The following is a 12383-nucleotide window of genomic DNA, read 5'->3' on the forward strand; positions in this document are numbered from 1 at the left end:
TTATATACACGCCGAAAAGTTGAATACCGAAACGACCCCTATTGACCACCGGATATCGCTGCAGCAGAATCTTCCAGAACATGGTTACTTCCGACAGAGTGTTCTAGAAAATATCAGTTTACGTCGCCATGAAATTGTAGCCTTCCAACTTCCGCAAATAGTTCGGTGAACTCGGCCAATGTTTTCTTTTTTTTGTCCCGTTATCAATGAATTAATGTAATTTTCTAATGGCTTTATAGACTTATAGACATAGAACCGTTATTACTAATCATATATTGTGTATAATAAATTTTCGGATTGTGTCGAAAGCGTCGTTTCTGGATACTTCGGGAAAATAAGTGTAGTGATATATATATAAGAACCTTAAGCGTGCTTTCCATCGAACAGGGTGAGCAGTCGGCACGCCGAAAAGAACAGGCCGAAAAAGAACTTAAACATCATTTAATTGTAAGAAAAAACAAGGTAAGAATATTTTTTTGACTCTAAAGGGATGATAAATTACATGATCAGATAAATATAATAATTTCTAGATGGTTAAATATTATACTTTCTATGTTTTCTCAAGATTTCTGAAAAACACGTGGGTCTACCCGGGTTCTTGTACGGCAACATGCGGACACATGTCTCTTAATGTACATTATAGTTTGTAATGATAAGCGAAGTTTATCTTGAATGCTATACATGCGATGCGCCCGATTGTAGAGAACTTGTGACTGTTGCAGTTTATCATTTACTCCCGAAATGTCTTTCTTTCAAAATACGGAATATTCATTGCGGAAATATTGCCAAGAATCGCCATCACCCTGCAGGATTATACGAGTAGATTACATGTGTTAAAAACCAGCACACTGTGTCCCTTTTGGGTAAAACATTTGAGAACAGTATTGATCATATATTAAATAATCGTTCTCTGAGGTTATTTTTTGTTGTAATGATTACTAGCGTACATCAATTCAGACGTTCAAATCAAATCGTCTATTTTCACTTTCGGTATTGATGTGGCTTAACCAGTTTTTGTGTATGATTTGTTGCAGCCATATTTGGACCTGAAATAAGGTGTTTAGAGTAATTTTGCACGTTTGGGGTTGAATAGTTATTTTTTTCTTCCACAAACCTATATGCACGCTAAATCAGACTTCCAAAGTAATTCAGTTATACAGCCACTTTTGCACATTTACGAGGTTGACGACTGCCACAAGCCGAAACCTGTAACTTTTGCAAAACCACCCCCAACCCTAAAATATGTAACCAGCCAAACAACACGACAGGTTTCAGCATGTTGTGGACATCAACCTTGTGAAAATGCAAAAAGTGGCTCTATGTAGGAATGTGTTTTTTGATGCAAGGAAGTTTTGTGGGGTTGCTTTCTCATCATTGGGAGTGTTATTTTTAGAGAAAAGTCATCTTAGTATTCTTCCTTCATTGGAAATCTCGATTGAGATTGTTGCGATGCCTCTTCTGTTTGCTTTACTCGCGTTAACTTAAAAACGCCTTCACTTCTTAACCCCTAAACCCGTAAAATAGCGTTGGGAATCATGTTTAATCATGATCGATCATCACTTCCAAACAAGTGACTAATCATAGATCAAATTAACCTTAAATTCAGGGATTTAAGTTTATGTTCACTTTCGTTTTCTGGGGGAACACGACATAAGAGAAATTCTTCAATAACAAACACAAACTAGATGTTTATTGATAACCTTATAAATAATGCTGTAAAACGTTGCAGATTATCAAAATCGTTATGAATTGGCTACATAATTAGCTTCCCGAAAGTGAAATTTTGTAGTTGCACTTAACACTCGTGTGTTTTCAACGCTATGCGCACATATTTCGGCGCATCCCTTCCGGTCAGAACACGAGACGATAGCTGCAGTTGCATTGTTCAGTAGAATGTCTGTCGATATTACATACCGGCCAACCCCAGATATACTGAAAGAGGGTGATGACCCTCTTTTGGGGGTCATAGCACGCGACATCTTTTTTCGCAACAAATATAAGAAAATTAGAACCTCAATATTTAAATGACGTAAAAGGTACATTCACATTCATTGAACTATTCTTCCACCTAGCTGTCAAATTCATCCACAATACCAAATTCAAAGCTAAAAAATAAAAAGGTTTGTCAACAACACAACTTTTAAAATTAATTCATAACAATAAAAATGATGCTGTGTTTTCACAGGCTTTTTTTATGTCAATTCAAATTGTCCTGACAATAAGATGTTGCACCCTACTCGTATAAAATATCAGTTTTATACGAATAGGATCTGAATTCTTATTGTCATGATCATTTGGATTGACAGAAACAAATCATCAAATGCATGCAGGGTTTTTTAATGTTCAAGTAACGTCGTTTTTAGCACCAGATCTATACTATGTAAATACAATTGTAAAAACAACTCAATTATTCGTTAAAAGACCTCACTAATTACTTGCAAGTTCAGTATATAAACAATTCAAAATTTGCCTGTCGGTAGGAAACGGGAAATAGATTGTCTTTATTATGACCAATAATGGAGAAGTCTAGAGAAACTGAGTGACTTCAGTATCTTCTAAAATACGAAAAGGTTCCGGACAAAATCCGGGTCAAAATCTTAACCCCGCGAGTGAAGTTATAAAAGCAGGTGAAGGGCTAAAATCCTGAGTGTAACCCGACAAAATCAGGTCACTTTGCAGGTGTGATATTATGTCATTCAAAATTTATCGTTTACATGCACTCGATGGTATGGCAAGTATACTGATCATGAGTGCTTTCGAGTTCTGTCAAACAGTCGGGAGCGACATTTCTGACCGAGAGAAAAAGCTATAAATATTGACCTTCATTTTGGGATGGTTATCTGGTACATAGATTACCGAACCCGGGTACACAGGTTATCCGTTCCAGTCCTAATACATTTTATTGTTTTAAATTTAAACTTTATGTATAGAAAAATATAACCCTAGTAAGGATCGATCTATGTTTTAGGATATAAGGCTCTAGCATCATGAAGGTAAACGTGTGCAGTATATTTTAAGATTAAAATTGTAGAATTTTTGTTTGATTTATGTGAAGAAAATGTACATATGCAGCATTGTGCATTTTAACTGTTTGGGCTTTAAAGAAAAACATGTATGGAAATGTTTTGAAGGAAGTTGGCTATTTTCTTGTTGAAATATGGAAATTTCAAAGAACTGGGGAATTTTATTCTGTAGGGGAGGGAAACTACACATATTAAAAAGCACATTGGAGTGATGCTGAAGTTTAACTGACTGAATAAGAAATACTAGAGCATTCATGTCTGCTAGATAAGCTTGTATGATAACTGGGATAATGAGGTCTGGATCAGTTGATTGTGATTAAGTTGGTTATTTTTGAAGGGGTTTGGACTTGTTTCTGATGGCATGATAACATATTACAGGAATGTTGAAAGTCCTTTTGTTTTAATTAAATAAATATAGAGGCTGGACTTCAATAGTCCTTCCTTAAATATGGTTAAGCAGGAAAGGGGGAGATTTCTGGGTTTATTTGTTCATTCAATTATAAGTGTATTATTAACAGTATCTGCCATATTTGTTTCTTTGCAGATGCCAGAACCAGAGGGTCAAGCAATGGAAGATGGGGAAGTCGAGACCTTTGCTTTCCAAGCAGAGATTGCTCAGTTGATGAGTTTGATCATCAATACTTTCTACTCCAACAAAGAAATCTTTTTGCGTGAATTGATTTCTAACTGCTCTGATGCTCTAGACAAAATCCGTTATGAAAGTCTCACAGATCCATCAAAACTAGATTCTGGCAAAGAACTAGAAATTAAGATCGTCCCAAACAAAGATGACAACACACTGTCCATCATGGACACAGGAATTGGAATGACCAAGGCTGATTTAGTAAACAATCTTGGAACCATTGCTCGTTCTGGAACCAAAGCTTTTATGGAGGCTTTGCAAGCTGGTGCTGATATTTCTATGATTGGACAGTTTGGTGTAGGTTTTTATTCTGCCTACTTGGTCGCCGACAGAGTTGTGGTCGAGACGAAGAACAACGACGATGAACACTACATCTGGGAATCATCTGCTGGTGGCTCTTTCACTGTCAAAAGTGGGGATGGTTCATTTAGTAGAGGAACACTCATCACCTTGCACATGAAAGAAGATCAAGCTGAATACCTTGAAGAAAAGAAGGTAAAGGAAATTGTCAAAAAACACAGTCAGTTCATCGGTTACCCAATCAAACTCCAGGTGGAAAAGGAAAGGGATGTGGAAGTGTCTGATGATGAAGAAGAGGAGGAAAAGAAGGAAGAGGACAAAGATGCTGAGAAGACAGAAGATGAAAAGCCAAAGGTAGAAGACTTGGATGATGAAGATGATGATGAAGACAAGTCAAAAGACAAGAAAAAGAAGAAGATCAAGGAAAAGTACATAGAAGATGAGGAATTGAACAAGACAAAGCCACTCTGGACCCGAAACCCTGATGACATCACACAGGAGGAGTATGGTGAATTCTACAAATCCCTCACTAATGATTGGGAGGATCATTTGGCTGTCAAGGTATCCATTTTACATAGACCAAAAAAAAATCAAATCATTGGCAATAGTGCTAGCCCCAGGCTGCTAATAAAGCTATTTTGATAAAATTTGATTACAAAATGAGACAAATGGACAAAGATTTTTCAATCTTTCAGAAGTAAAGAGAAAATTGTTCCCTTTAGTTCTTGGGCCATTCAAATAGTCTAGTCATTATTGGTATTGAAGAATCTAGATATACTGTATTTCTACAATTGATTCTGGGTATTGGGGGATTTTTCACACAATTTAGATTTTTGGCATTTTACCTCAGAGCAAGTTAAATTTTACATCAGCTCAAACGAGACCTATCTGCTATGCAAATCATAGTTTTGTTCAGTCAGAATAAAGTTTTGGTCACCGTAGTAGTGGCTTTGTAATTTTGGGGGGAAATGATGTACAAATAGAAATGTAAACTCGTTTTATAACTTTTTTTCTTCTTTTTTTTACAGCATTTCTCTGTGGAAGGTCAGCTGGAATTCCGAGCATTGCTGTTTGTCCCAAGGAGAGCACCATTTGACCTGTTCGAAAATAAGAAAAAGAAGAACAACATTAAGTTGTATGTGAGGAGAGTGTTTATCATGGACAATTGTGATGAAGTCATTCCAGAGTACCTCAACTTTGTCAGGGGTGTTGTAGACTCGGAAGATCTCCCACTAAATATTTCAAGAGAAATGCTGCAACAAAGCAAAATCCTCAAAGTCATCAGAAAGAACTTGGTGAAGAAATGCATGGAGCTGTTCGATGACATCGCAGAGGACAAGGAAAACTACAAGAAATTTTACGAACAGTTTGCAAAGAACCTAAAGGTAAATATAAGCATCAATTGATGTCAATCAGTCACAATAGACTCGCCTAGTCCTTTTGGGGTTTTTGATTATTATTTTTTGTACAATAGTTTGTATATTGAATAAAACGCTGGTATATATGTGCTCAAGCTAGCCAGGTCAGATTTTTAAGCAAGTGTTGACATTGAAGCATTTAAAACTATAACTGTCGGTGTTTGTATTGGGATGTTAATATTTGGCGTGAACTTTCATGAAGGTATTAGTGAGTTCAGTTTAAATAGATTCTAAAAAGTGCCAATATATAAAACTGCTATTACACACGTTTCGAAGTAGTGATCGCGAGGTAACATGTTGAACATTACTTTTCTTAGCTTGGAATCCACGAAGACACAACAAACCGAAAGAAGATTGCAGATTTCCTCCGGTACCACACATCTCAGTCTGGTGATGAAATGACTTCATTTAAGGAATATGTCTCCAGGATGAAGGAAAATCAGAAAAGCATCTACTACATCACAGGTAAATTGTTATGCCCAAAATAAGAGAAGTGTGCGCGTGTGATATTTTTTTTCTTCATGTTTACAATTAAAAAATTACAGACAAAACATTTTGGTATTATGCATGTACAAGCACATTGAATCTGCAATTCGCAAAAGGGATTTCTTTTTATTGTGGTCTTATTGTACAGGTGAGAGCCGAGAGGTAGTCCAAAGTTCAGCATTTGTGGAAAATGTGAAAAAGAGGGGCATTGAGGTCATTTACATGGTGGATCCCATCGATGAATATGCAGTACAGCAGCTGAAGGAATATGAAGGAAAGGCCCTGGTGTCCGTGACAAAAGAAGGACTAGAATTGCCAGAGGATGAGGAAGAAAAGAAGAGGTTCGAGGAAGCTACTGCCGAGTTCGAGGGTCTATGTAAAGTTGTCAAAGAAATCCTGGACAAGAAAGTTGAAAAGGTTTGTAGCATAAATATAAACACTGATCTAGTATAAACCGGATCCAGATTTGAAATGTATGACAAAAGGGACATAACTCTAGGAGTATCCCTGCAGTGTTCCCTGTCACTTTTGTAATTGGGGTTTTTTGTACCCCCATACCTCTCAAAATTTTATGGCTGCATTTATTAGGGGTACACCTTATCTAAATCCTCGTGGGAATCTAATATCATCACAAAACTCTTAACTAACTAATTGTAGCGATGCCATTTTTACAGGTTTTTATTTATTTCATAATATTTCCAGTTTGTCATAGAATAAAAACACCAAGAATTAGGCAGTAACAGAATGAAAATTGTGTAAGGAGGCGGTAACCAAATCGGATCACTTTTGGCAAAACTACTTCTACTTCAATAAATGTGCCAAAAAAACAGTTATAACAATGATGTATTCTTAGCCATGCACCAGTTTGGTTCTTCAGATGATTCGTTTTTAAGTTCAAATTGCACAAGAAAACGTAATTCAAACTCTAATGTCAGTGTTTTGATTACATTTTTAAAAAATGGAGCGTATTGCTGAAACAGATCATCATGTAACTTGCCCACACTGGTGCGGCACAGACAGTCATTATGTAAGAATATGAACTGAAAGCTGTCTTCTTCAGCTGACAACAGAAATCCAAATAGCGTCTGCTGGGTTTTTTCCGTCATTCATGATCAATTACGCAGTATAGTGATAATCAGCCCCGAGGATACCGATTGTCTGGCTATGCACTCGGGTGTTATCTGACAGTCACTTTCAATTTTCTGAATATCATCATTTAAAAAACAAACATGCTACAAAAACGACTTAACATTGTACAAAATAATTGTGCGTTCACTCACGCTTAGTATGACAAATTTACGCGTGCAAAGGTGTTTACTACGCATGATTCTGCGTGATCGGGAACACTGCCCTGTGTTTTCCTTCATACTTGAAAGCAGTATTTCCTACATTTCAATTGTCACCAAATTAATTATCAACTTATCATTAGGTTTCCTTTCCAGATGGGTTTTGTTCAATTCTATGAAAATGATCTCTATTGTGAAATCCAATTCTAAAATTAAATAAAAGAAAATATCCTTGTAATGAAAATATCTCGACAACTCTACACACATGTTAAACCATGTTTAATGTATTTTCATAAAATTGAAGTTTATAGAGAAAGCTTAATTCTTTTAAAATAAAAATAAAATAAAAGTGTAAATATTAGTTTAAGTTGTAGGCAGGGCAGTATCAATCGTTCAAGATCGAAGAATTCCAAAAGACTAAAAAACAGTGCATTAGTGATAGACTTTCGTGTAAATATTTTTAAAAATTCAGCTATACCTTTGCACTAATAAGTTAACTTCTTGTGTGTGTTTTTAGGTAACAGTTTCCAACCGACTAGTCACATCCCCATGCTGTATCGTAACAAGTCAGTATGGTTGGTCTGCAAACATGGAGAGGATCATGAAAGCTCAGGCCCTGCGGGATTCATCCACTATGGGATACATGGCTGCCAAGAAACATCTAGAGATAAATCATGAACACGCCATCATCAAAGCCCTTAAGGAAAAAGCTGGACTTGACAAGAACGACAAATCTGTGAAAGATCTTGTTTTGCTGTTGTTTGAAACCTCCATGCTTGCCTCAGGATTTTCATTGGAGGAGCCCGGTACCCATGCCAACAGAATCCACAGGATGATCAAACTTGGACTTGGTAAGTATTTTACTGCAGGTGAAAAGTTTTGGCTAGGTTAACGAGAGTTAGTAGTAGTTGCATTCAGTTCACTTGCAAATCAAGTATAGTTTTCTTCATACTTGTTTAGCACTTCAATACATGGAGGTAATTATTTCTTGGTAAATTAAAAGGCCTGAAAAAAATAGCATTTTGAGGGATGGTAGTATTGCTAATACTGAAAAATTAATTGCAGAATTCGTAGTCAATTTTCATTGGAATAATTGTGTGTAGATAGTAAGGGGTTTTCAATTGATTGATACTCATTTCCAGCCACTCCATCTCTATTGACATCATTCACTTTTGAGCTCCCACACTGCCAACTACAACTAAACCTAAAAAATGTTTGAAAGGAGATCTTTCTTAAAACTTAAGTCTCATTTTCATTTGCATGAACGAAGGAAACACCTTGTATCATCATAAACAATTGAAGTAGTAAATTTATGATCAAATATACAGTACAAAACTTCACAGCATATTTCCTAATGACGGTATTTTATTTAATCTGTGGTCAAATAAACCTCGTAAAAGCTAAAGTATGTATTGCATTAAGGCATTTATGACATACTCATCAATAAAGTAATTTTATTGCAGGAATTGACGACGATGACTCCGGAGCACCAGAAACCTCTGATGAGAACGTAGAAGAGCCCCCACCACTAGAAGGGGATGAGGATGATGCTTCAAGAATGGAAGAAGTAGATTAAGTGAAAAAACTGCACCCTTTAAAACTTCAGCAATGGACCATAGAACAGAAAGATGTTAACTTGAGATTAGGAATATCTATTTGATATTTCAATACTAAATGCTGATTTTGCATTTCTTCTCATTTGACATTCCATCTTAGACTATTATGTAACATTTGCATCGCGACGTCTGTGTTTCAAGATTAAGACTGCGAGAATATTGCACCTTTTGAAGGTAGAAGCAACATGATCAACAAAAACTTGTAATGTGATTTGTTCTCCGCAAAATTCATCAATCATAATAGATCATCAACATCATTTGTTCCCTCATTTTCACCTGTGATATTTGTGGGTTTTTTTACGTCGGCTGTTTTGTAAGTGTTTAAAAAATGAATAAAAAGAACAAAAAAAATGAAAATTATCAAAATTGTATTGCGTTTTGATTTAACAGTAAACAAGAAAGCAGTATCGTTTTAAAAAAAATCTACTTGAAAAGGTAAGGTCTTCAGGGCAACTTGGATAATGCTCTTGGGATTACTCGTAACGATTTCATCAATTCTTTTGTTACGGGTCTTGTTTATTTATATTGGGATCCAAATTGAGAAAAATTACAAGTTTAATGGTTTAGGTCAAAAATGACACCCCTAGTGATCATATACGAGAAACTCCCCTGTCAAAAAATCAACCCCACCTAGCTTTCTCGCATCAAAACTAGGTGGGGTTGATTTTTCGACATGGAGCAGTTTCCTCCCTTTTATATCGGGTAGCCAAATTGTTCTAAACCCTGTACAAATATAGTTGTTGCTAACTGCATTGGGGGGGGGAATTTGATTTTCTTTGAAAAAATTACTAAATAGCAAACAATGATCATCTACTAGATTTTGATACAAAATACTTCTAAAACTTGCCTGGGAGCAGAGCGGCGGGGATAATCATAGAGAGGTAAAACTTTTAAAATCCTTCTACTTTTGGAATTTTATCTTAATTTAGTCTGGGGCATCCTTGGGCCAAGGGAACTCGATTTTGCATTAACAGGGTTGGGACCCAATAGAGGTAAACCTTCACTTCTACTATAGGGATTAAGGAATTTCATTCAAATTTGGTCTGGGGTAGAGGGGCGGGGCCCAATAGGGGAAATCGCAAATCCTTCTTCTGTAGGAATGACAGGATTTGGTGTGAAGGGGAACCAATTTTGTATTTGGACAAAATCCTATTATTTCTACAGAAGGATTTTGAAGAAATTTCTGTTTCCCTATTTGGCCCAGTCCCTGTTTATACGAAATTAAGTTAAAATTTGTATAAATGGTGAGTCTGACCCCCTGGGACTAGAGAGGCAGGGCCCAATAAGGGATATGGAGGAATTTCTTTTTGAAATATCCTTTTTAGCTCACCTGGCACAAAGTGCCAAGTGAGCTTATGCCGTGGCGCGGCGTCCGGCGTCAATATTTTACTTTAAACGACTTCTTCTTAATAACCGAAAGGCCTAGGGTGATGATATTTGGCCAGAAGCAAACTGGGATGAAGGGCTACCAAGTTTGTTCAAATAAATGACCTTCACCCATATTCAAGGTCACAGGGGTCAAATATGTGAGAAACATTAAACAACTTCTCAATAACCAAAATGCACAGGGTGATGATATTTGGCCAGTAGCATGCTTGGGTGAAGGGCTACCAAGTTTGTTCAAATGAATGACCTTCAATTATATTCAAGGTCACAGGGGTCAATTGTCTTAAAAAACCTTTAAACAACTTGTTCTGAATAACCAAAATGCCCAGGGTGATGATATTTGGCAAGTAGCATGCCGAGATGAAGGGCTACATAGTTTGTTCAAATGAATGACCTTCACCCATATTCAAGGTCACAGGGGTCAAACATGTTAAAAATTTAAACAACTGCTTCTCAATAACCAAAATGCCCAGGGTAATGATATTTGGCCAGTAGCATGCTGAGATAAAGGGCTACAAAGTTTGTCCAAATAAATGACCTTCACCTATAGTCAAGGTCACAGGGGGCAAATATGTTAAAAAATTTAAACAACTTCTTCTCACTAACCAAAATGCCCAGGGTGTCGATATTTGACCAGTAGCATGCTGTGGTAAAGGGCTATCAAGTTTGTTCAAATGAATGACCTTCACCCATATTCAAGGTCACAGGGGTCAAATATGTTTAAAACTTTAAACAATTTCTTCTCGATAACCAAAATGCCCAAGGTAATGATATTTGGCCAGTACCATGCTGTCGTAAAGGGTTATCAAGTTTGTTCAAATAAATGACCTTCACCTATAGTCAAGGTCACAGGGGGCAAATATGTTAAAAACATTATTATTAAACAACTTCTTCTCACTAACCAAAATGCCCAGGGTGTCGATATTTGACCAGTAGCATGCTGTGGTAAAGGGCTATCAAGGTTGTTCAAATGAATGACCTTCACCCGTATTCAAGGTAACAGGGGTCAAATATGTTTAAAACTGTAAACAATTTCTTCTCGATAACCAAAATGCCCAGGGTGATGATATTTAGTCAGTAGCATGCTGGGATCAAGAACTACTATGTTTGTTAAAATGAATGACTTTTACTTATATTCAATGTCACAGGGGTCAAATTTGTTTAAAATCTTTAAACGACCTCTTCTGAATAACCATGGGTCCCAGGATGTTGATACTTTGCAAGTTGCATCCTGAGATGGAAGCCTATACAATTTGTTCAACATAATGACTTTGTTCGACTTTCAATCACAGGGGTGAAATGTTTTTCAAAAAAAATTACAGGTTCTTTTGAATGAATTTTAATCATAAATAATGATATTTTGCCTGTAGCTTGATTTTAGATCACTTTTACGGCTACAAGTGTGAGATTTATACGAGGTGAGCGATGCAGGCCCATTGGGCCTCTTGTTCTAACGTTGGGATGAGGGTATTTTGACCAAATTAGAACAGTAGCATTCTATGGGGAAGGGAAATCAATTTTGTATAAAAGATGGGTCTGGGGCCCAATAGAGGTAAACTTTTGAAATCCTTCTTTTGTAGGAATGACAGGATTTTGTCCATATTTGGTCTAAAGCATCCTTGGGTTAAGGGGATTTAATTTTGTATCAACGGTGGGTCTGACCCCCCTGAGGGCAGAGGGGCGGGCCCAATAGGGGAAACCAGGGACGTATAATGAAGCCCCTCTATATACTGTCCCTGGGGAAACATTAAAAATTCTTCAAAATCCCCTTTTCCTTTAGGGATGATATACATGTACACGTACAGTAACATCTGGCTATTTTAACTTCAATTTTGCTAACATTTCCAGGTGAGCGATACAGGGCCTCTTGTTGCAGAGTTACGAATATTTGACATTTCTTGCCTATGAATTTTATAAAATATGTTTCCAATCGGCCTGTACATAACCTTTCTTTTAAAATTACTATTCCATATGTACCATAGCCATAATTCAATAAATTCCAATATGATATTTTCAATCCATTTTGATCATAATTTTAACAATCTTTCTTCATGGTATGCTTTTAATACAGAGTTGTCTGTCTTTAACCTTAATCCAGTATATCAATATCTTTCATTTTTTAACGGATACACACTGGTCATAATACACAATATAACAACTTGTATTTTTACTAACACCTAAAACTTTTTTAAGAAACAGCTCTCAACCTCTACAGCTTGATGAAA

General features: G+C 36.5%; 1 protein-coding gene across 2 annotated transcripts; it reads left to right on the top strand.

Annotated features, from left to right (window-relative positions):
- The first annotated feature begins 322 nt into the window (after positions 1-322).
- On the top strand, positions 323-9123 carry LOC110459169 (heat shock protein HSP 90-beta-like). Of its 2 annotated transcripts, none has more exons than XM_021511295.1 (7): positions 323-462; positions 3568-4527; positions 4995-5351; positions 5702-5849; positions 6019-6287; positions 7674-8007; positions 8620-9123. In XM_021511295.1, the coding sequence occupies exons 2-7, from the start codon at positions 3568-3570 to the stop codon at positions 8730-8732; spliced, it is 2181 nt and encodes a 726-aa protein (XP_021366970.1). In that variant the 5' UTR covers positions 323-462; the 3' UTR covers positions 8733-9123. The 2 variants fall into 2 exon arrangements, with proteins under 2 accessions (XP_021366970.1, XP_021366972.1); XM_021511297.1 differs by having other exon boundaries at positions 386-447.
- Positions 9124-12383: the final 3260 nt, after the last annotated feature.

The sequence above is a fragment of the Mizuhopecten yessoensis genome, unplaced genomic scaffold (assembly GCF_002113885.1).
Source record: "Mizuhopecten yessoensis strain PY_sf001 unplaced genomic scaffold, ASM211388v2 scaffold9985, whole genome shotgun sequence".
Taxonomy (NCBI): Eukaryota; Metazoa; Mollusca; class Bivalvia; order Pectinida; family Pectinidae; genus Mizuhopecten; species Mizuhopecten yessoensis.

Bases quoted from the DNA above. Each gene is read 5' to 3' on its own strand.
- LOC110459169 (XM_021511295.1), top strand. From the start codon at position 3,568: ATGCCAGAACCAGAGGGTCAAGCAATGGAAGATGGGGAAGTCGAGACC. The intron at 5,352-5,701 runs GTAAATATAAGC...TACTTTTCTTAG, and splicing joins AGTTTGCAAAGAACCTAAAG to CTTGGAATCCACGAAGACAC. The intron at 6,288-7,673 runs GTTTGTAGCATA...GTGTGTTTTTAG, and splicing joins TGGACAAGAAAGTTGAAAAG to GTAACAGTTTCCAACCGACT.